The sequence below is a fragment of the Diaporthe citri genome, assembly GCF_014595645.1.
Source record: "Diaporthe citri strain NFHF-8-4 chromosome Unknown scaffold_13, whole genome shotgun sequence".
NCBI lineage: Eukaryota > Fungi > Ascomycota > Sordariomycetes > Diaporthales > Diaporthaceae > Diaporthe > Diaporthe citri.
Window position 1 is genome coordinate 642408 of NW_025064858.1, and position 20904 is coordinate 663311.

Consider the following 20904-nt stretch of genomic DNA (forward strand, 5'->3'; position numbering starts at 1 on the left):
TCTGTGTCGGGGGCGGGAAGCAACGGAATCCCCTAGAAAGCTCTCCCGTTTTGCTATGAGGGGCTTCACGATGCCGTTTCCCCAGGAATGCAACCCCAGGACGGATCTCATGGGGGAAACTCCCATGCAGCTCTGGAATTCTAGAACCCAGACCGCATGAGCCTCTACCGAAACTCAAAAGCTCCCCTGCAGCGGCTCCCAGGATCGACAGGCCATGAACCTCGACTGCATCTCAAAGGGTGGAGTCGTGCCCGAGTGCAAGCCACTGGGACAGCACGTCAGATTTCGCTTGTACACGCGTATTTGCGACCTGTGCGAAATCTTGATTCGGGATGGGCCTAGGCCCTGGGCGATGGGCCTTGCAGTCCTCCAAGCTTTCACATGCTATCCAAGCTCTCCTATCATCGAGGTTATGAGTGGCCTATGCAAGACTCTATCTAGCCTCTCGGATGCAAGGCCCGGACCGGTCTGACTAGGGAGCAAATCAGCTAGTCCCCAAACCCGAGCAACCATCGATGTCCTATTTGGTCCTGATTTAGATGTCAGATCTCGCATACATATGCACAAAACGCCCCCTTCCAGCTTTGTTGCTGCTTGAAAGGGGGCCCGCCCTTTTCCGTCGCGGTTACACCAGGGTGGTCAGTTCGAGGTCCTTTCTCTTGGATCCGCCCGCCCGAGGGTGTACTCAGGTCGGATTTGGATCCATCTCCGAACGGCCGCAGCGGAGACTCAGGCTCGGGGCCTAGGATAGGGGCGTGGCGGACGTGGGAGGGTGCTTACGCGGGGAGCGTTTGAACAGCCTGAAGACGATTGGAAGCCGTCCAGGTTCCGGCTTCTCTGCAGGTCGCTTGTTGGTCTTCGATATCTCATTGCCGATGCCCCCCAACGAGTACAGGCTCAATGACACAGCCCAAGTGTCACGGCCATGCTGGAAGTGAAGTGACTTCTCTCAAATCCAAGTTGCAACATAGAATCCTCGAGTACGTTACGCGCACAGACTTCAGTGTATTGTTCTGTGAACCGATAATGGTCAGCTTTATTTCTGCCGCCGATGTGTCCAACCTGAATAAGTATCCGCAAATAGTGGAAGTGATCTAATTCACAACAGAGCGGCAGGATAGACTAAATAGCATTGAAAACTCCGCAAAGTCTGAACATATCATCAGCTGATCCTATATGAGAGCCGTGAAGGAATTCTCCATTCATTTCCCGGCGCCGTTATGTTCCTTAAATGCGAGCACGTCGGGATCTTTCCTTTGCCTCCTAGCCTCCTTCACGCTGGCCTCTTGGCTGGGGTTTTTGATCAAACCAGCTGCCCAAGGGCCTTAGTGGCTGGCGGCCCGCTGCTACTATGAAGCAGATAGTGGGCCGCGGTCAGAAGATGATTTCCAAAGACACCTTTGCCGGTCCGTGTCAGGTCAAGGCAGAGAGACAACTGCCGTCCCAAGGACGAGATGTCAAGGACAGGACGATGGTGTTGAATGAGACGGTAGTGGACAGGATGAAAGTGACGAGAGCCTGATTAATTGTCGAGACATTTTACTCAGCCTACCGTATGACTTGCGCGATCGGGTTTGAGGAAATAGTGGCAGCATGCAGTGAAGTAGAGTCAACCGAGAAGGTTTCTGCGCTCTGTGTAATACTTGGATCACTCGCACGCGAATTCATCATCATTTAGAGGGAATCAAGGAGCATGGCTCAATCGTAATTGAGCAATTGGGTACTACTAAGCCTCGTAACTGTCATGAGGCATAGACTCTCTCGTGAAAACACAAGCACATGCTCGTCTGTCTGGTGCGTGCTGGCCTAACGGTACAGGAAGAAAACCTTCGAGTCCCAACTGGCGTCGGTCATGCTCTCGTGGTCGGCGACTGTGCCGCTGATATCCCAGTGCATCTGCACTGCCTCATCGAGCATCTGCTGAGCCTCGAGCTCCTGAGCCTCGTCACCCAGCGCCAGGAGCGCCCGGCCGCTCTTCCACAGCACACGTGCCTTCTGCCACAGGATGTCCGAACCATCGTGCTCCCTGAACTCCTTCGTATAGGCCCGGTAGACGTGGTTGAGCGTATCGAAGTGCACGCTGCGAGGATGCGGATGTCAGTCGTGGTTTGGTTCCTGGGAATGGAGGAGAGGGTGGAACGAGAAGATCGGATTTGAGGGGTGGGTGATAATGATACTGGTGAGTTGGAAAGGGGAGGGGGGGTTGCACTGACATTGACTCCTCGTACCGGCCGAGGTCAAAGAGACAGACTGCCATTCGGTACGTAGCGGCGAGAGTCCAGATTGCTTCATGTCCGTGGGTCTGCTCGAGGACCGTGACGGCCCGCCGAAAGAATTTCAGCGCTTCCTTGATGACCTCGGCACTGGGGATCGTGTTCGGAGGGCGGAAGTAGGTCACCGCACCCTTCGCGAAGAGCACTATTCCGGTTCTATTTTCAAGCAAAAGTCAGTACATTAATTCCCCTAGGTTAATTCTATACTCGTCGACTTACTCCAAGGATGTCATATCGTCGAAAATCAGATCGGGCAATTGGCCGCGCTCGCTGAGGAGCTTATCCAAGATTGACGTAGCCTGCGCAACGGGGTGGTGATAGTGGGTGATAAACAGCGCGGAGATGACGTGTGGCAGCATGTATTTGAGAGCGTCCGCTCCTACGCCCCTCTGCTTGTCGACCTCGTTTATAGCCAGTTGGAAATCGGCGAAAGCGCCGGACTCGTCCGTAGTTCCGCACCGTAGTTTGCTCATTCCCACCTCCACATAGGCAAACGGCAGGGTCCTAGAGTCATCCGGGAGGCTGTTGGGGGCTAGGGTCCGGAAGGTGAGCAGACTCAGCCAGAGTTGTAACTTCTCCTTTGCCTTGCCCTCCTTGCCGATCATGGAGGCCGTGATACCCTCGAACCGGGCCTGGTTCATGCGAAGCTTATCATACTGATCTTTGCAGGTCGGGTCAGTGTCGTCATCTTGGCGGCGTTTGCGGAGGATGAATTTCGCCAGACGGAGATCACATCGAACACAGTCCAAATGCATGTCGGCAATCGTAGTTTGCATAGAATCCAGCCTGGGCGTTTCAAACATGGTCAGCACGACGCCTAGGTCCATGAGGAAATGGAAAAGGGCATGACAAGCGGGAGGCAACTTACCAAGCCTCTTCGTGAAGCAAGGCACAGAAGCCTAGGCTGGGCACAAATCCAGGAATCTTAAAGTCAAAGAAGACGTTGCGCAGGGCGACGATGTGGGAACGGTATCTGTGGACAACGTGCAGGCGCTCAACATCGGTAGCGTTGTAGGTAGTCAACCATGGCCAGGACGCTGAGATCAGTGAGCAAGCCGCATCGAACGCGGCAGTAAATTCGTCCATGTTTAAAGCCCCGATCACAGTAACCATGACGGCGTCGGTGACCTTGAGAATTTTCTCAGGACGTCTCTCCAGAGTGACCTTTCCTGACGCCAAGAGGTGATTGAGCGCATCGAAGTAGCTGGAAACGGTAGCCGGGAAGTTGGCCATGCTAACACGACCCATGCCAAGCGTGATGAGAACTTCGTGCACCTCGCAGAAATTAAGGAAGCACAGAACGGTAAGTAAAGCCGTGGCCATCCGGGCGACGTTGTTAGACGCCATTTTGAGAGGAGATTCTCGTTGCTTGTCAGTACTGTGAAAAGGTGGTAATGCTGACCGTCCAATTCGGGAGAGAACCTGTAGCCTGAAAGAAGCTGAGGAACGGAGTAGTTATCAAAGAAGGACGCAGGGAGATCTCCCGGATGTGACGGAGACCAAGGCCCAGACAGATTGAAGGGGTTTGGGGCAGAAGTTCCAATGACGGAGGAGACAGGAATGCTTGATGGTTGACGGAGGTCGCAGATGAGATGCCGGCAGTGGTCAACCGGGCAATAGATGAGAGGTGTACGTGATCTTCTTGCAAGCAGCAGAAGGCAAAAGAGATGCCGAAGGTGGTTATGGACATAGCCCGGGTAGAAAGAAGTCAAGATGGGCAAGAAAGACACCAACGTGAGATCCCGAAGGAGGTCCAGGTGACGCCAGATGGGGCCAGAGAAGCCGGATGTGCTTGAAAACCCACAAGATGAAAGGGATTTCGAGTTTGATTTGAGAAACCCACAAGAAGTGAGAGATGGCGAGTCTGGTCAAGAAAACACCAGGTGGGAAAAGACGGTGGGGGTAGCTGGTAGGCAACGATTTGGGAGAGCTGCGAATTGGTTGACCCCGGGCCAAGTGGTTGGACGGTGCGACTGTCCCCCTGACTGTACCGACGACGTGAAGCTTCGTGATTCTGGGCTTTAGGGTCGCAAGGCAAGTTGAACACTGCCTAGGTAGGTCCAGCTTGAACAAGCTCAAGGCTCAGAGCTCAGGGCGAAGTGTCCACGACGACAGTCCCAACTAATCAGGTCGACACCACCAACATAGAACCAGACCCGAACAAGGCTGGCCTAGGTATGCGGAAACACCATGTTGTCAGGGCGCTGACTATCTCCTTCGGCCCACCACTTCTTTGCCTCGCACACTCTCACCCGGAATTGAGAGTCAAAGCCAACCAGGCACTGATATTGACCACCACTTCGCACCATCCACACACCATGTGTGATTCTGCTTCAACTTGGACCTTCGGAATGAAGTTTGCTTGTTGCTGTTCACACTGCTCAAGCCTTTGCTGTATGAGCCTCGAGAGCCTGCGGCAACTAGTGAGTCTGACCGCTCAAAGCCCCTGCGGAGCTTGAAAGCTAATTGAGGCCTTTGCCAGCCTGCTCAAGGGGTGGTCGTCTCCCGCGTCAACTAAATCTACAAAGAGAAGCCCTCTTAGCTCCTCCAGAGCCTGACGGCCTTGTCCTTCCCGCCGCTGCCGACCTTCTGCCCGTCGGGGCTCCAGTCAACGGCGTAGACCTCGTCGTCGTGGCCCGGAAGGTCCTCTGCCAGCTTGCAGGAGCGGACATTCCACACCTTCAGGGTGTTGTCGCGCGAGCACGTGACGAGCAGGCGTGAGTCTGCTGAGAAGGCACACTGGTAGACGTGGGCGACATGACCGCGGAGAGTGTTGATGAACTTGCCGTCGCTGTTGGCAGGTTATCAGCATCAGAAATAAGTACGGAGGGAGTGGTGCTTACCGTCCTGACCACAGCTTGGTGTGGTTATCAAACCCACAGCTCGCGACCAGCAAGCCGTCCGGCGAGAAGGTGACGTGGTTGACCTGCTTCTGATGGCCCAGCATACGGGCAAGCGGCTTCTTGCCTTCATTGACAGGATCCCACAGGAACATGGTGAAGTCGTCGCTCGCGCTGATAACCTTCTCGACGATCTTTCCGCCGCCGCCCTGCGCCGTCGCGGCCTTCTCGAACCTCTCCTTGGCCTTGGCGCGCTTCCCCTCCTCGGTGTCGGGGACGTCGCGCGTGTGGTCAAAGTACCCCGTGCGCAGGACAAAGTCGGTCGACAGCGCGAGGTGGTTGACCCAGTGGGCGTGGCTCTTGAGCTCGTGGACGAGGGTGCCGCGCACGGCGTCCCAGACGCGCACGCTCTTGTCGTGGCTGCCCGTGTAGATAAGGCCCGTCCCGTCGCCGCCGGCGCCCCAGCGCACGCAGGTGGCGCTGCCCTTGTGGCCCGACAGGACGTGCTCGGTGCGCCCCGTGTTGACGACCCAGATGCGCACGGTGCCGTCCTTGGATGCGCTCGCGAGGCGAGGCGTGCCGTCCCGCCAGAGGTGGTAGGGCTCCCAGGCCAGCTGCAGCACGGGCTTGGAGTGGCCCTTGAAGGGGTCGCCTATCTGCTTGCCCGTCTTGGGGTCCCACATCCGCACGCTGCCGTCCATGCTGCATGTCGCGAGGCGGGACCCGTCGGGGCTCCAGCTGACGCCGAGGACCCAGCCGGTGTGGCCCTTGAGGGTATGTTTCGGGGTGCCGGTCTCGCAGTCCCATAGGCGGGCTGTGTTGTCGCCGCTGCCGGTGGCGAGCAGGGAGCTGGATGCCGGGGAGAACTGTGCGCAGAGGATGGCCTGGCCGTGGCCGGGGATCTTGGCGGCGAGGCGGGTGACGGACTGGACCTTGAAGACGGCCTGGGGCTCGGCGGCGAGGGTGACGGTGGTCTCGAAGGGATTGGCGACGCCGTGGGAGCGCAGCAGGCCGAGCAGGTCGGCCGGGTAGGTGTCGACGACGAGGGACGAGTTGGGGATATGGACGCGGAAGCGGTAGGGCAGGAAGGACTCGCGGTCGCGCTGCAGCAGCGTGTTCAGCAGCAGCGAGACGTTCTTCTCGGTGGCGTCGGACAGCGGCACCTCAACCACGTCGGTCATCTGGTTGCCGTCGCTGTCGACGAAGCGCGCCTTGAAGGTGCCATTGTCGGGAGGCAGGATGGCCGACACGTCGGCCTGCGTTGTGGTTCGCTCGAGCTGCTCACGGCGCTGGCGTTTTGAGGGCGGTGGTACTGCGGTCGACATTGTGTGGAGTGAGTCGGGAGGGTGAGCCGGGAGGAGGAGAGGAAGGTGAGGAGGAAGAGAACTGGACTGTGGAGTGTGTGTCGGGAAGGTGAGTCGGGAGGGGAAGGCAATAAGAGAACAGGACAGGACTTGTGGTGGTGGAATGGTATGATGTCCCGGTCGAAGAAGGAAGCACACAGCACCCGGGATATAGGTGGGGGGAGACAGAAACAGGGCGGAAGACGTTGGAGACGGTTATCTGCTATCGAATTGCATTCTCTGCAGAGTCCGAACTTTTTTTTTACCCCACGATTTTGACCGACAGGGTCCAGCAACTGCACTACACCGTAGCGAGGATGCCCCTGCTCTTGCTGTCTGACAGGCCCCATCGACTCAGCCCTACCGGCAGATCAGCAGCAATCGGTACTCCATCCGGTTGAAGCTTTTGATGATACTGTGCACCAGTCTGAGTATGCAATCACATACATTGTTTGACGACAAGGATGCAAGAGAGAGATAGAAAGACCAATAAATAATTGAATAGGTAATAATGATGCATAGTATTGGTATTCAAGGCATAACACGACATCAAAGCATTTTGTGCATGCCAATGCAAAAGGAAAAACCAGCCTCTACAGGTCCATGTCCCCAAACGCCCCCAGGATCTCACAGATTTCGCCCACTGCGCCGATACCCTCGCCAAAGTCGCCAACCGCAATCGCCACGTCTAGCATCTCGTTCATCTCGCCAAACGTCTCGTTGCCACCACCCATTTCCCTCAGCTCGACCTCTGTCGGCACCACCCTGGGCACGAGGCGTACCTCATCTCCGATCATGATCCGCCTCATCCCTCTAACCCTTATTCCCGCATGCCTAGGACCGTTTGAGGGCAATGGTGGTGTCGATGGTGATGGCGATGGAGACGGAGATGGATATGGCGCTAGTTGTCGACGAGGCCTCATCACAAACCGTGGTCTGGCGCGAACAGAGGCACACATGCAATCATGGGAACAACACCTGCGCTTAGCGATGCCTCCCGCCGCCCCGGATCCCTTTGGCAGGAAAATACTCCCGTCGGTCATACACCTCCTCAGCCTCCGAGTCGGCGTCCGCAGAGCTGTCACGCACCCGCCGCTCCTGGTGCACGCTCCGCGACCGCGTGCGCCCCCTGTCGACCACGCTGCTGCTCCGCGAGACGAACTCCTCCTTCCTGTCGCCGTGGTGGCCGTGACCCCTCCCGCGTCCCCTGCGCTCTGACCCCGCGTGGCTCCGCACGTCTTCGAACTCCCCGTTGAGCGGCGTGTACTCAATCTCTCCCTTGTACGGCGATGGGAGCGCGTGCGAGTAGTAGTACTCACGCTGTGCCTTGTCCGTGTCCAGGCTCAGATGTGGGTTGTGGTGGCTGCCGTGGTCGTACTTGGGCCGCCGACCCTTCTCCTCGTAACGCGTGTACTCCGAATACCGGTCCACAGAGTGCGGCCGCCGATGGGAGTGATGGTGGTGGTGATGGTGGGGCTGCTTCTCATCGTAATAGTAGCCGCTACTGCGGTTCGCCCGCGTGTTGCTACGTGTAATGCGGTCCTTGGACGACCGCACGAGATCAATGTGCTGGCGGACCTTGCGAAGCTCCATGCCTGTCGGGATAATGTCAAACCTGTGCTAGATTTTGGCGATGTATGGCTTGGGACTATCATATACTCACCATCCTTCTCTGCGAGAGCACCCACGATTCTGTCATACCACTTCTCGAACGACCTCTCCGACATGAGCCCATCGAGGTACGCGTTCTGGAGGTCGCGGACAACCGTCTTGGCTTCCTTATCCAGCCGCTTCTCAAGATCCTTCTTCTTGATCATCCGGGAGAGCTCCCATCCTGACTTGACTGCAGTGAGGATGCTGCCGCAGGCCGCTACTGTTGCTACCGGCGCGAGAGCCATGTTGGTTGTGATGCGATGTAATGTGAGGTGGGGTGATTTGCTCAAGGGAATTTCAAGAAGCGGTAGATGACTTGAGAATGGCGAGCCAGGGGATCAGGGAGCTGGAAGTTGGATGTAACTATGCGATCCTGGCTGATTAGGAAAAGAGGAGTCGGGCAGAGAGCGGATTGTAAAGAGCTAAGGAGTAGGGAGTGTATAAGTGCAAACAAAAGGATCACTGGAGAAGGATGTTGAGGCGAGAGGCTGTTGACCGCCGTACTTGGCCAATGATGACAACAAAAATGGCTGCGTCACACAAGGGTGACACTCGGACAGGTGAGGTCTTCTCCATGCGGACCAACGGCAACGCTGGGCGTGATGTCTGCAAGCCGGGAAAGAGGTCGCTGTTTCGACGGTCAGGTCTGACGGTCAAATGTCAAACAGCCGAGACGGGACGGGGGACGGCCTCATTGTCCCAGGGTGCTCACCGACTACATTGGGAAGAAAAGAAGAAAAATCTGCCCGGCGATAGGTGTTTCCCCAAATTTAGCTCGCTGGGGGCTGAATCCTGCGAGGCCTTCGAAGCCGTCGCGGGCTGGGCCGCGGGCTTACTGGCCGCAACTGAGACGAAGGATGGGCGGCGTAGCAGCCTCTCGCCCACAGCCAACAGGAAGCATGGCAGCCATCCGCAGAGAGCTGCAAAAAGAAATCATCGTGAGCTGGACTCGGTACATAAACCCGACCAAGCTTCCGCCCGGGCGCTTGCTGGAGCTCCCCCAGCCCCCATCGGCCGAGAGTCGAGAGGCCGGAGGCTCTGTTGGCCGCAGACGAAGGCTGAGGTTGATGGTGAAACGACGAAAGGACAGCCGGCTCGGGAAGGGAATGTAGGCAGCCAAAATGGGAAATTCCGTGAGGTTTATGATGTTACACCATAAGCGCATCGCGGGTAGCTGTCATGAAGCTATTCAGACATCAGAGGCGCTGTGCACAGGCCAATGAGCCCACCAAGAACCAGCCGCCAGCGTGGAACATGGCAATACCATCGTCATACTCACCCAGGGCAGATTTAAGCGACTGCACTGACAAGATTGTCCTGCAGCCCAGCCAGATAGGAAGGCATCACAGACAGACTTCTGCGACGAAGTAAGGCACAGTGTGTTCGGTTTGTTTGACGAACCCCAGTTTTTGCTGCTGTCTCCCGCAGTGGCAGGGCGCACCGGTTGCTCGCAGCCCGTCCTCGCCCGGCAGCAACAATAGCTCGACACGTTCTGGGTCGAGGTGAGTCGACGGCGAATGTTTGGATGCGGGTGTGGGACGTCATGGCGCCGTCTGGAAGGGTCGCTGCATTGTTGACATCACCCACGGGAGTCTCTAAACACCTCCAGCAATGACTTTTGACTTTGTGTCGAGGGTTTTCAATCGTGTCACCTCGCGCGAGGTGTGCTGTCATGGGGCACAGAAGACGGCACAGATGCGATCTGTCTTGTGCAGAGACCTGGAAGTCCCGACTTGGTAAGTGGTACGACTTGACTCTGTTTCCTCGTGGAGTCTGTGTCTTCGCGCGCCCTGAGGAGTCCGCGAAGCACAAAAGGTCAAGTTCCAGCTTCGCTTGTCCATGTCAACAATGTTGTGGTATTGATGCAGTCATAGCAGTCAAAAGTCATTCTGTAGCACACGAGCCCAGGACTAGAGGGATCCTGCCAGTGTTTTCATGTTGCATCCACTGGGAATGAGAGCAGTCTAGACCTGGCGCGCTGAGTCTTGCTCCTGCATGTGCATGGGCACGGGTGGATCGCGTCAGTGGATACTGGCGATCGGTCAAGTGCAGGGCTGAATGGTCCTCTGCAAGGCAAGAGGCGGACAGCCAATCGACATCGAAGCGAGGAGTTTTGATGATTCGAGCCTCCAGCTGCCACGCCAGGCTGTCCCATTTCCTGAAGGTGATAAGATGGAGGGACCGTGGGTGTGCGAGCGGGCAGGCGGGCTGACAGGCTTGACGCGTTGACGGAATCGAGGCAAAATGGCTACGGTAGCCGCTCCGTCACACCGCCTCAGAACGCCACGATTGCAGTGTGGCTCAGGCAGGCGAGGTGCCCGCCTAAAATGGTAGGCAAGTATGACGCAGTCCTGCTAGCAAGTCGGAAGGGGCGAGACCTGTGACGGTGGAGTTACCGTCACATACCAGGAGGACGCGGACCGTTATCAGAGACGTGCAGGCCATACACGCTTGGCACCGTCGGCATTCCGTCTAGGTGGGCCTAGTCTGGCTTAGCGTGGTGACTGCGCCAGATAGGGACCAGGGGTTGAGAATGAGGCCTGCGTTGCCCGTGGCATTCGCTCCGTTTGCCACGGTACCTTGATCATCAAGCCTGTCTTGGATCTCCCCTAGCTTCGTCTAGTCTCCCAGGTTCCCCTGGCGGGCGCTTCCGTCATCATCAGAAACAGGCCAAAAGGCATTGAGCCATCAATCCTCAAAAGCCCGTCAGCTCTTTGGTGGCAATCCTTCCCGCCCTTGCCTGCCAACTCTCTCGTCCTTACACTACCGCGACCAAAAGTAAACACAAGTAAACACCAGGAACTGGTGTCGCAAAGCGAATACCAACCCAATCCTCGCAGTAGAGACACAATTACTTTCAGGCTTCACAAGCTTGTCAGTCGAATCTCAGTCGCGTGTCCTAGCCAGCCTGTTCTTGGCTGTGTTTGGTGTGCTGATTTATGCGTAAGTCGAGCTTCCAAGACGGTCAAGCTTTCGGGTCCGCATGTGCCAACTCTTGGGCTCTTGGCCACAGGAATCACCACTGCCAACCCACCCACCGTGGCTGCACAGGTGTTGCTTCAACTCCTGCGCCAGGCCTCTTGAAGGGACACCAGTCTCGTGTGACCCATTGCGCCCACCGCTGGCCACCACCATGAAATTCTCACCGACTGACCTTGGCCATCTACAGACCGGATTCGTACCTGGGCGAGGGCGAAGGCCCATGGCGGCGATCCTCGCTCACGCATAGTCACCTCTTCGCGCGCCGCTAGCGTCCCGCGATCCTCGACAGGACTGTCCTCGTCCACTGCAACACGGCAAGCCCAGAGCCAGAGCAACCATGATACCACCACAGACGGAAACGATGCGGCCCCGGCCGGTGGGGAGAAGGAGAAGCCAGAGCCAGAGAAGAAGCCGGTTATGACCCGCTTCTTCAATGTCATCTGGAACGTCTTGACCTCCAGCTGGATCAATGTCCTTCTCGTCTTTGTCCCCGTCGGCATCGCCGTCCACTTTGCCGGCCTGTCTGATGGCATTGTCTTCGCTATGAACGCCATCGCCATCGTACCCTTGGCAGGTCTTCTCGCTCACGCCACCGAGAGCGTCGCAAAGCGGCTCGGCGACACTGTCGGCGCTCTGATGAATGTCACGTTCGGTAATGCGGTCGAATTGATCATTTTCATAATTGCCCTGGTCAAGGTTTGTTCATTCCCGGCCTCATTGTCTGCTCGCACGCGTGCATGCAGCTAACAACAATGTGCAGAATGAGATCCGTATCGTCCAAGCGTCCCTGCTGGGCTCCATTTTGGCGAATTTGCTGCTCATCCTGGGCATGGCCTTTGTGCTCGGCGGTCTGAGATATCGCGAGCAGATCTACAACAGTACCGTTACCCAGATGAGCGCCTGTCTCCTCAGTCTCAGTGTTATCTCTCTACTTCTTCCTACTGCCTTCCATGCCTCCTTCAGTAGCGGCTCCGAGGCCGACATCCAGGTCTTGAAGGTCAGCCGGGGCACCAGTGTCATCCTCCTGCTAGTCTATGCGCTGTATCTGGTCTTCCAACTCAACTCTCACGCTTATATGTACGAATCGACCCCGCAGCATATCATTGAGCAGGAGTCAGTCCCCGGCCCCGCGGCTCATTACTTCGATTCCTCGGACAGCTCAGACTCGGACTCTTCGTCCAGTTCCGACTCGGACTCCTCAGGCCACTCTGTCAGCACGGCTAAGAAGATCAAGCGGGCCATCAGGAAAGGCAGGAGTCGCAAGCAGAGCATGGCTTCGGCTGACGCAGAAAAGCCCTCCAATGTGTCATCGTCTGCTTCGCCTGTCGTGGAGTCCCCGTCCGAAACGGTTGAGCGGACAGTCAGTGAGCCAACCGCGTCTTCCAGCCAGGAGCCGGTCACGCTTCAACTCACTGAGGAAGCAGCACGGGCTTTGCAAGACGCACAGGACGGGAAGAAGTCCAAGAAACACAAACACAAGAGCCGCCGCAGGAACAAAGACCAACCTCGTGACGATGCAGAGGCTGCAGCCGCGGCCGGCGCACCCGTCAGGGCCGTCACTGGTGGTGCTGCCGGCCCAATTGATGATGCCAACACCAAGCGTGTCGACTTTGCTGTCGGCCCCGACCTCGAAGCCCAGCCTGCTACGACTCGGCCGAAGCCGTTCTCCCTCCGCACTCTGCGCCCTAACCTGGCTAAGAACCTCTCCCAGAACGTCTTCACCAGCCCTGCCAACGCGGCCAACGCAGCTCCACATGAACAACAGCATCACCATCACCATCATCATGATTCTCGCCCAGGCTTGCGCCGCACCCAGTCCATGCCCTCGCAGAATCAGTACTACCGTGGACAACCTGGCGCCTTGCCTCCCATCGTACCTATCGTCGTCAACAGCAGGTCTCTGACCCCGGGTGCCAACGAACAGGAAGACGAAGAGCCCGAAATCTCCCGGACATCTGCTGTGCTCCTCCTTCTGGGATCGACAGCTCTGGTCGCCCTCTGCGCCGAGTTCATGGTCGACGCTATTGACGGAGTCGTGTCAGGGTCCTCAGGTATCTCTGAGGCCTTCATAGGTCTGATCCTCCTTCCCATCGTGGGCAACGCGGCCGAGCACGTGACCGCCATTACCGTGGCAGTTAAGAACAAGATGGACCTGGCCATCGGTGTTGCCATCGGGTCCAGCATCCAGATCGCCATCTTTGTGACGCCGCTTGTCGTTATCTTGGGCTGGATAATGAACAAGGACATGAGTTTATACTTCACCCTGTTTGAGACCATCAGCATGTTTGTCTCGGCGTTCATTGTCAACTTCCTCGTGCTCGACGGCCGCAGCAACTACCTCGAGGGCGCGCTGCTGTGTGCTGCGTACGTGATCATTGCCGTGGCGGCGTTCTTCTACCCGGACAGCGATGAGGCCAACAGCATTGGCGGTGGCGAGGATAACAACAACGCTACCGAGGCCAAGGGGGAGGTTGCTGCGCTCGCGGTCCGGGGCATGGCTCACCTTGTGGGATGGCAATAACCCTAGCTTATACTCTTTGATCAGACACGGTGGAAGGGGCTTTTTTTTGTGGCGGAAATCCTAGGATGGTCATCTGATGACGAAGGAAACATACGACGGAAATGGATTTCGCTTCACTTTGGGATTGCTCAAATTCTGCCCACGCCTGGAAACGGCTGGTGAATTTTGAGAGGGAACGCCGTCACGGCCGCCATGTGGATGAATATACCCGGTCACATCCACTTTCAAACGCACATGTTTAGTTGTGGCCATCTTAAGGCTACGCTCTATTGGCCTAGTCATGGTCGCCATTTGGTGAGTGTATGTTTTGTGTCGGCCTCAGTAATGGAATGAACTCCTAGTAGGATGACAGACAAGATAGACATGAAAATCACCTGTTTCGACTCGCACGTATCTTTCCGAGAATCGCGGCCGTCGAGGCAGGGATAGGACGCGGCGGGCCACCCCCGTGCGCCTGAATCCAGTCCTGCTTCTCCTCCACCTTGTGCTCCGGCCCCTCGTCCACCATCCACTCCATTCCCGCCGACCCAGGATACGGCAGAGGCTGTGAAACCGTCTTGGCAAGCAAGATCTCAGGACGCAAGCCCATGAGCCAGGGATGCACGGCTGTCATTGTCCACCATCGTCAGCCAAAGTGTGCTTCGACCGAACTCTTTGCCCAAGGCTCGACTCACCGCTAACGTAGTCGTGCACCGTGACGAAGTGACCGCCCGCAGCCGGCGTGACCACAAGCTTCCGCCCCCTCTTCCCGAGCGGTCGATCCTGCCCGCAGCACCGGACGAGGAACTCCGTGTCCGAGTCCTCCTCCCAGCTGCCGTCCTCCTTGGGCTCCGTCGCATACGGCCTATCCTCATCGCTCAGATCACCATACGTGACATACTCCGGGCTGGCGGGCTTCCCCTCGTGGTACCCGTGCCACGCCACCCAGTGGAACTCCCACTGCTCCAGGTCGTAGACGGACACCTCGACCGACGAGACCTTGGGCTCGGTTAGGGGCAGCTGCGCGATCTCGTGCCAGATGCCGCCACCGAGGGTCTGCTGGAAGTACGGTTCGAGGTCGTCCGCGCTGCGGGGCGTCTTCATGACGGAGAGGGCGGTGGGGAAGACGCCGTCAAGGGGCCAGAAGAGACGCTTGGCGGCCGGGGAGAAGACGACGGCGATAGTTGGATCGCCGCGGAGCTCCTTAAATGACTGGTACGATTCCGAAGGGCCCTCGTCCGACGGGCCTGCTGGTTGGGAAGGCGTTGCCATTCCGGTTGTGTTGATGTTTGGGGCTTAACACTGCCTCGCACACCAGGTGTACCATGCTGTAGCACGCATGCAGTCGGGGCGATCCAGAAAACTTCACAAATAGGTGCTTATCCTGCGGTGCAGCTCGCCTGGAACGCGACTAATCACAAGTCCGGGCGGGGCCGGCTGGTCTTCAAATGGGTTTCGCAACCGCTCGCGGCCGAAGCACCATTTACCCACACTGCAACGTTGAGGCTACATTCCAGTTGACCCCATCGAGACACCCACGGTTCCGTCAAGTCATGGCCTTACAGGAATTCATTCCGCCCCACCAGCGTTGAGCTTACGATCAGCTCGCGGTCTATCGATCATGCTCCGCCACTTCAAGCTACCGCACCTCCTGCCTCTCGCCGTGGCCACGGCCCACGCCATTGGCGGCCTGGTCTCGCCCCTGCTCGACCCTGAAGGCGCGATCCTGATGTTTGGACTCCCTCAACAAATCGCGGAGTCGCCGGCCGCGCAGTCTGTGTTTCCCTCGGGATCGATACGCACCAGCGCCTTTGGGGTCCTCGTCTGGGTGTTTTACCTGCAGCGCATGCTGGAGGAGATGGACACGGTGAACCTCGTCATGGGTGTTTGGCTTGGATTCGCAGACTCTTACGTCTGTTGGATGGCCGGCGTGCCGGTGGGCTGCTGATTGCGGGATGGGGGGCGGCTGGCTTGACGTCTACCTAGTCGGGCGAGTATTGGCTTGTGAGTCTCGGCCCATGGGAATACCTCACACAAAATCAACACGGGAATGATCGGTGCTTAGGGATTACTCACGTGTGATCGCCTTATGGTAACTAATATTTGCCCACCCGGACATACCCAAGAGCACACTGAAGATAACCGACCCTAGCCAGTACGATCTTAAGTCTTTGAAGTAATTCATAGAAGAGCTTTTAGAAAATTGCGTTTTAAGTTGATGGTGCAGAAATCCATGTAAACCCGGCGGAAGAGATGTTGATAGAAGGGAGAAAATAATTATTAGATTCTTCAATAAATTATGAAAGAGATATATACTTTGCATATCGATTCTAGTGCCTGTTCGGGGACTGTTGAGCCATGGGTCCTGTAGCAGCTCCTTTGCTGTTTTCCTGTCTTCGGGCCGCCACTGTAACATGGCCTTGACAAACTTCATGAACGTTTCCTTATTCTCACCTTCAAGAAAGTATTCATTTTCTTCAAGGGTGGTGGCTTTCGGGATAGGAACCTCATTCCGCCACTTGCCTGCGCGAGGAGGCTTGTTAGTCGCAGTCACCAAAGTCTGGGGAAACGAAGTGTAAGACGTACCGTCTTTGGTGAAGAACTCATCACTGCGAGCACCCCGCTTGATCAAATCCAGTGGTGGCAGGCCAAGCAGCGCCATCAGCTCGGCGAGGTGGGCGCGGGTCGAATATCCTTTGCCATCCGGATCTTCTCCGTGGAATAGATGTCTTCCCTCGAACAAATCCCAAATCATACAACCCACATTCCATATGTCTACTGGATAGCTCCACTCGACCTCCAGCATCGTCTCGGGTGACCTGTACACCTGCGGCTGTGCGTCGTCGTTGCGCTTCTCATCCCCCCTCACCGCCGATCCGAGGTCGCCAAGGACGGCGTCGCCGAATTGCTGTGGGAGCTCGAGCTGCCGGGGCCTGTTGATCGTGTGTCCGTTGACTACCTTCCAGGCAGAGGGCACTGCCAGCTCGGCATTGGTAAATGCTTCAAGGATGCGCTTGTCGGCAATCCCTTGCAGAATGTTGTCGGATTTGATGTTCGTATGCACCAAACTGCACTCCGTATTCAAAAAGTCAATCGCCAGAAGGACCTGCCGCAGCCCGGCCTTGAGCAGATCCTCGGTGAACCGTTCCGCCGGGTTGCGGGTGAGGAGATCCTTCCAGCTGTCCCACATGGGTTCCTGGACGAGGCAGTGGTGCTCGACCACAACACTCCCCCCGGCTTCCACATATGGGCTTGGAAGCATGAACATGTCTGATGCTGTCCTGACGTGAGGATACCCCGGATGTGACGGGTTGCCAACCCTCCTGATCTGATCATAGATCTGAAACTCCTCTCTGTGTCCTATGTCGCGAGTGTACACTTTCAAGCATGTTGATGCTCTCTGTGGGAGTTTTGGTTTAGGCCAAAGCTGCACGCACATGGGGGTGGAAAGACTTACTGGAGGTGTCGGGCCAACCACACCGTAGATGTCGTCCCGAAGCCTAGTTTTCCCAGAATCTGATATTTTCGGGCGTAGATGTCGCCAATTTTGACTGGGTAGTACTGGCGCGCGTTTGAAGACTCTTCGAATTGCTCCTCTTCAAGAATTTCGGATTCAGGCACGACCTCGAATCCGGACGCAGGAAACTGTAGAGGCACCAAAGGGGTTCGCCGGCTGAGGGTGCGCGCCCATTTGAGAAGAGACGCCATAGCGGTGAGCAAGTCGTTTTACGAGAGGAGGCGGCAAGATTTATGTGGGTTGGGGTACGATCAACTTCTACAATTTCCTGAGATTACGTTATTGCTGGCTGTGCCCTGACTTTGGTCTATTTTGTTGTTTGTATCCTGTACTTGTATTAAGCCGCACACCTTTTACCAACCGAATAGGGCACATTCAATCAACACACGCTTGAATAACTACTGTCCTTACTACTGATACTAATAGTAGCGATGGCCTGCGACGGTCCCTTCCCTCTCAGTCTCCTTTACCCTCAGCATGATTGTCTTTTGGTACCGGTAGAGAATCAGGAAGGGAAGGACTTGACGAAGACGACGACGACGCTGACGACGCTCTGAATATCGCTAAACGAGGGAACCCTGAAATCAAGAACTCTTTTTTTGAGGTGCGAGCCACGGAGGTTAAGCCATTTACGCCCTTCGAAGTAGATAATGCCGGTGATGGCCACTTAGCACGCACGGTGGATGAGAAGTCTTGGTACAGCGGCCTTAAGCGAGCATAGGAATGAGTGCCCGAGCTGTGCGAGTGGCACTGTGGTAAACCCGGAATTAAACTACAAAAAGCTTGTTGATGGTCGCTGTGTTCCGCAACCGTGCGTGCAAATGAGCCAGCTCTCCGTGCCCACCTGCATCGAGGAGATGGTCATCTCGTGCAGAATGCACAGAGAAATTGTATAGGAAACGGTCGTCCTCAGGTTCACAAGACAGCCTATATGCTGTGGAAAGACTCGAACCAGCTGGAGACTCGATCTTCTTGGCAGATACATCAATGGACTGATATGACTTTGACCCACCTTCCCAATCATGACACCACAATGTATGTGGCATCCATGGTGAATACCAAAGTGAAGATAAACATTCCCCAATTCACATTCTCATATCGATAAAGTGAAGCTTCTGTTTTCACCTTGGCATCCCCGAAGCTCAGCAATCTACCCCTCGGCTTCCTTATCACTTCGTCTGCTCTCTTTTCCGTGGCCCAGTTCGTCCAAACAGTCAATGCGACATATACATCCTGTCAATATCCCAAGCCTTCGACATTCTAGCATCAGCTTGCCAAGGGACAACCTTGAGCCAGACCCAACCATCGTTGACCAGGCCATCCTGAGCCGCTCCGGATACAACGTTAAGGCCCCTTTGCCAACCTGTTTGTTTTCGGCTTGTCCCATCTGATCTTCCCAAGGCTTCACATGTTTCTGACTGAATCTCCTAAATCCTGCAGCTTTTCTTCACAATGAACTACATCCAACAGCAAGAGATCCCCACGGCTGCGCCCCCGCCGCCGCTGCCGCAGCAACAGCAGCAGGGTCTAACAGCTGAACAGCCACAATATTCACTCGTGGTTCTGAAGCAGGAGCAGGCTCTCAAGTCGGCGCAACAGAAACGGGACTTCAAGGACAGGCGATCCCGAGTCAGAGACATGCTGGATCACCAGAACAGGCGCACGCCCGTCGTCATCAATAGTCTTGATGAATACTTGGCAATGGACGCCGCCTACAGATCTTTGTCTAACTGCGACAAAGAAGAGGAGAAGAAGATCCCTACTAGTATTGAAGGCTTCCCGATGACCGATGCCGACCGGGCCGCACTTGTCGCTCAGTTGAGCGCTGCTATCATGGACTTCAGCAACATCGTGGACAAGCCGATGAAGAGGGCGACCAAGAGAAATGCGCCAGTGGCCAACAGCGCAGTCAAGGCGGTCAAGGCCCTGTCAACCTTCGAAGTCCAGCTGCTCGCTTGGAAGATCCTGTGCGCCATCTGCGACGCCCACTGTGGCCTTCACAACGTCCCATCCTGGACCAACGTCTGGAAGTACAATTCCTACGACAGCTTTACCGCGCGTTTCAGAGATGTACGTCACGCCGTCACGCGCTGCAAGGCGCTTCTCAAGAGCATCCTCGACACGGACATCCCCTTCGTCAAGCGGCTTGCTGCGGGCCCCAGGGCCGAGTTCAGGATGAAGCGGGAAAACAGCGAGATCAATGACAAGAGGGCAGCCGAGCGCGAGGAATCGAAGAAGCGCAAGCCGGACGACGCTGGATTGGATGGCGAGGAGGGTGATGCTCTCCCAGAGTAGGACTTTGGAGCGCAAACGCCCAGCCAGCCTGAACATCAGTATTCTGCCAGTCCAGGAGGCCAAGCTACTCTTCCTGGCCATCAGAAAGACCAAATTCCCACTGCGGACTACGCCTCGGTGAGCCACGTCCTTGTGAGCCTAAGTTTGAACGTATTACTGACCAGAATTTCAAGGAGTCCAATGCCATACGTGGTGTCCCCAACGGCCTGATCTTCCGGAGTGATGACGGTATCATGCACAGCCACGATGGAAACATCTCCACCGGCGGTAATGAAATCCTGGACAACGCCCTCGACTCTCCCAGTGTCGGTGGTCAAGCAAGCAGCCTTGACTTTGGAGTTGATCAGTCCGGGGGCATGGACGGCGCCACGAACAATGAGCCCCCTATGCATCTGTCGGCACATCACGACCACGCCTTCGCTCAAGCCAGTACAGAGCTCGGCGATGAAGGTTTTGGATCCCAAGCAAGCGGATTTCAGCCTGCCGCTGGCGATTTCGAGGTCAACACCAGCATTCATTCGGGGCCAAGAAATCCGGCAGGCCTCCAGCACTGGGACTTTTCGGACCCTGGTGGTTATGATGCTGAGCACGACAATCTACTTGACGCATTCGATCTCATTCGCGAGCTCTCACCGGGCCTGCAGTTAACTCTGGCTACTCTTGGAGACTCGATGGAGACTCAGGTGAGCGAGCATGAATCATTTTGAAGGCCGTGTACGGAGACAGTTGTGCTGACCGTGGCCAGCAGCAAGATCAGTTTCCCTCTGCAGTGACCCAATCCGAGGACTCACTCAACACCGGCCCTGGAGAGTTCGTCCAGGCCGAGCCCACAAGCACCTCTCAGAGCCCGCACGACCAAATCGAGCACGACAGACTCTTCTCGGGCGAGGAAGATTAGTGTGAGAAAAATCGAAGATGCATGAAGCAGTATAGAGATCAGCAGACTGGTTTCTGGAATGGCCAGGATTTCAGTATTTTCGGCAATCTGGAAGACGACTAGGCAGTGTCTGACCAGCAAACCCGAGATCGTCCAATGGAGGAATATGTCCAGTGTAGAATCGGGATTGAAGAGACGAAATCCTCCAAGATTAGGTTGATCCCATGATCCAATCCTGGCCCAATTATATTCAGTAAATAGAAAAGATTCCTATGTGGCCTTTGTCGATATGGATAAGCCCCTCGGTCCTAAGTAGAGAGGCCAGCCTTCCGCTCACAGAAGCATGCATCGACAAACAAATCCTGCATGCCACTCTATATGACCATGGTATATGGTTATATAACGTCTTACTCTGTTAAAAAGGTGAAGATTATTTTGCACGGATGAGTTCAATGGGAAGTACATTCGCAGCGCATTGAAAAATATGGAACTGAACAGTGGATAACAAAGCTCTTTCAGCACTCATGGGTTCCTCGTAGAATGGGGAGCACAATCCTTGTTCCCGCGCAGACTGACCCATCAGGTGCCTAGCTGTAGAAATTCCTACCTTGAATGGTCTGAGAG

At 56.0% G+C, this 20904-nt stretch overlaps 8 protein-coding genes across 8 annotated transcripts; 3 read left to right on the forward strand and 5 right to left on the reverse strand.

Moving 5' to 3' along the window:
* Positions 1–1806: 1806 nt before the first annotated feature.
* Positions 1807–3620, reverse strand: INS49_004907 (uncharacterized protein; the record flags this gene model as incomplete). Its single annotated transcript, XM_043165694.1, has 4 exons — positions 1807–2080; positions 2214–2429; positions 2493–3059; positions 3142–3620. The coding sequence occupies 4 exons, from the start codon at positions 3618–3620 to the stop codon at positions 1807–1809; spliced, it is 1536 nt and encodes a 511-aa protein (XP_043017823.1).
* A 1191-nt stretch (positions 3621–4811) lies between these two features.
* On the reverse strand, positions 4812–6438 carry INS49_004908 (uncharacterized protein; the record flags this gene model as incomplete). Its single annotated transcript, XM_043165695.1, has 2 exons — positions 4812–5064; positions 5117–6438. 2 exons carry the CDS (start codon positions 6436–6438, stop codon positions 4812–4814), a joined length of 1575 nt encoding a protein of 524 aa, XP_043017824.1.
* Positions 6439–7049: 611 nt separating this feature from the next.
* On the reverse strand, positions 7050–8354 carry INS49_004909 (uncharacterized protein; the record flags this gene model as incomplete). The annotated part of the gene is made up of 3 exons (XM_043165696.1): positions 7050–7221; positions 7502–8051; positions 8120–8354. The coding sequence occupies 3 exons, from the start codon at positions 8352–8354 to the stop codon at positions 7050–7052; spliced, it is 957 nt and encodes a 318-aa protein (XP_043017825.1).
* Positions 8355–11048: 2694 nt separating this feature from the next.
* Positions 11049–13612, forward strand: INS49_004910 (uncharacterized protein; the record flags this gene model as incomplete). The annotated part of the gene is made up of 3 exons (XM_043165697.1): positions 11049–11052; positions 11279–11787; positions 11852–13612. 3 exons carry the CDS (start codon positions 11049–11051, stop codon positions 13610–13612), a joined length of 2274 nt encoding a protein of 757 aa, XP_043017826.1.
* A 370-nt stretch (positions 13613–13982) lies between these two features.
* Positions 13983–14863, reverse strand: INS49_004911 (uncharacterized protein; the record flags this gene model as incomplete). Its single annotated transcript, XM_043165698.1, has 2 exons — positions 13983–14218; positions 14287–14863. 2 exons carry the CDS (start codon positions 14861–14863, stop codon positions 13983–13985), a joined length of 813 nt encoding a protein of 270 aa, XP_043017827.1.
* Positions 14864–15212: 349 nt separating this feature from the next.
* On the forward strand, positions 15213–15539 carry INS49_004912 (uncharacterized protein; the record flags this gene model as incomplete). Its single annotated transcript, XM_043165699.1, has 1 exon — positions 15213–15539. The coding sequence occupies one exon, from the start codon at positions 15213–15215 to the stop codon at positions 15537–15539; it is 327 nt and encodes a 108-aa protein (XP_043017828.1).
* Positions 15540–15921: 382 nt separating this feature from the next.
* Positions 15922–17299, reverse strand: INS49_004913 (uncharacterized protein; the record flags this gene model as incomplete). The annotated part of the gene is made up of 4 exons (XM_043165700.1): positions 15922–15956; positions 16046–16114; positions 16178–16944; positions 17049–17299. The coding sequence occupies 4 exons, from the start codon at positions 17297–17299 to the stop codon at positions 15922–15924; spliced, it is 1122 nt and encodes a 373-aa protein (XP_043017829.1).
* A 1261-nt stretch (positions 17300–18560) lies between these two features.
* Positions 18561–20301, forward strand: INS49_004914 (uncharacterized protein; the record flags this gene model as incomplete). Its single annotated transcript, XM_043165701.1, has 4 exons — positions 18561–19399; positions 19454–19520; positions 19577–20086; positions 20149–20301. 4 exons carry the CDS (start codon positions 18561–18563, stop codon positions 20299–20301), a joined length of 1569 nt encoding a protein of 522 aa, XP_043017830.1.
* Positions 20302–20904: the final 603 nt, after the last annotated feature.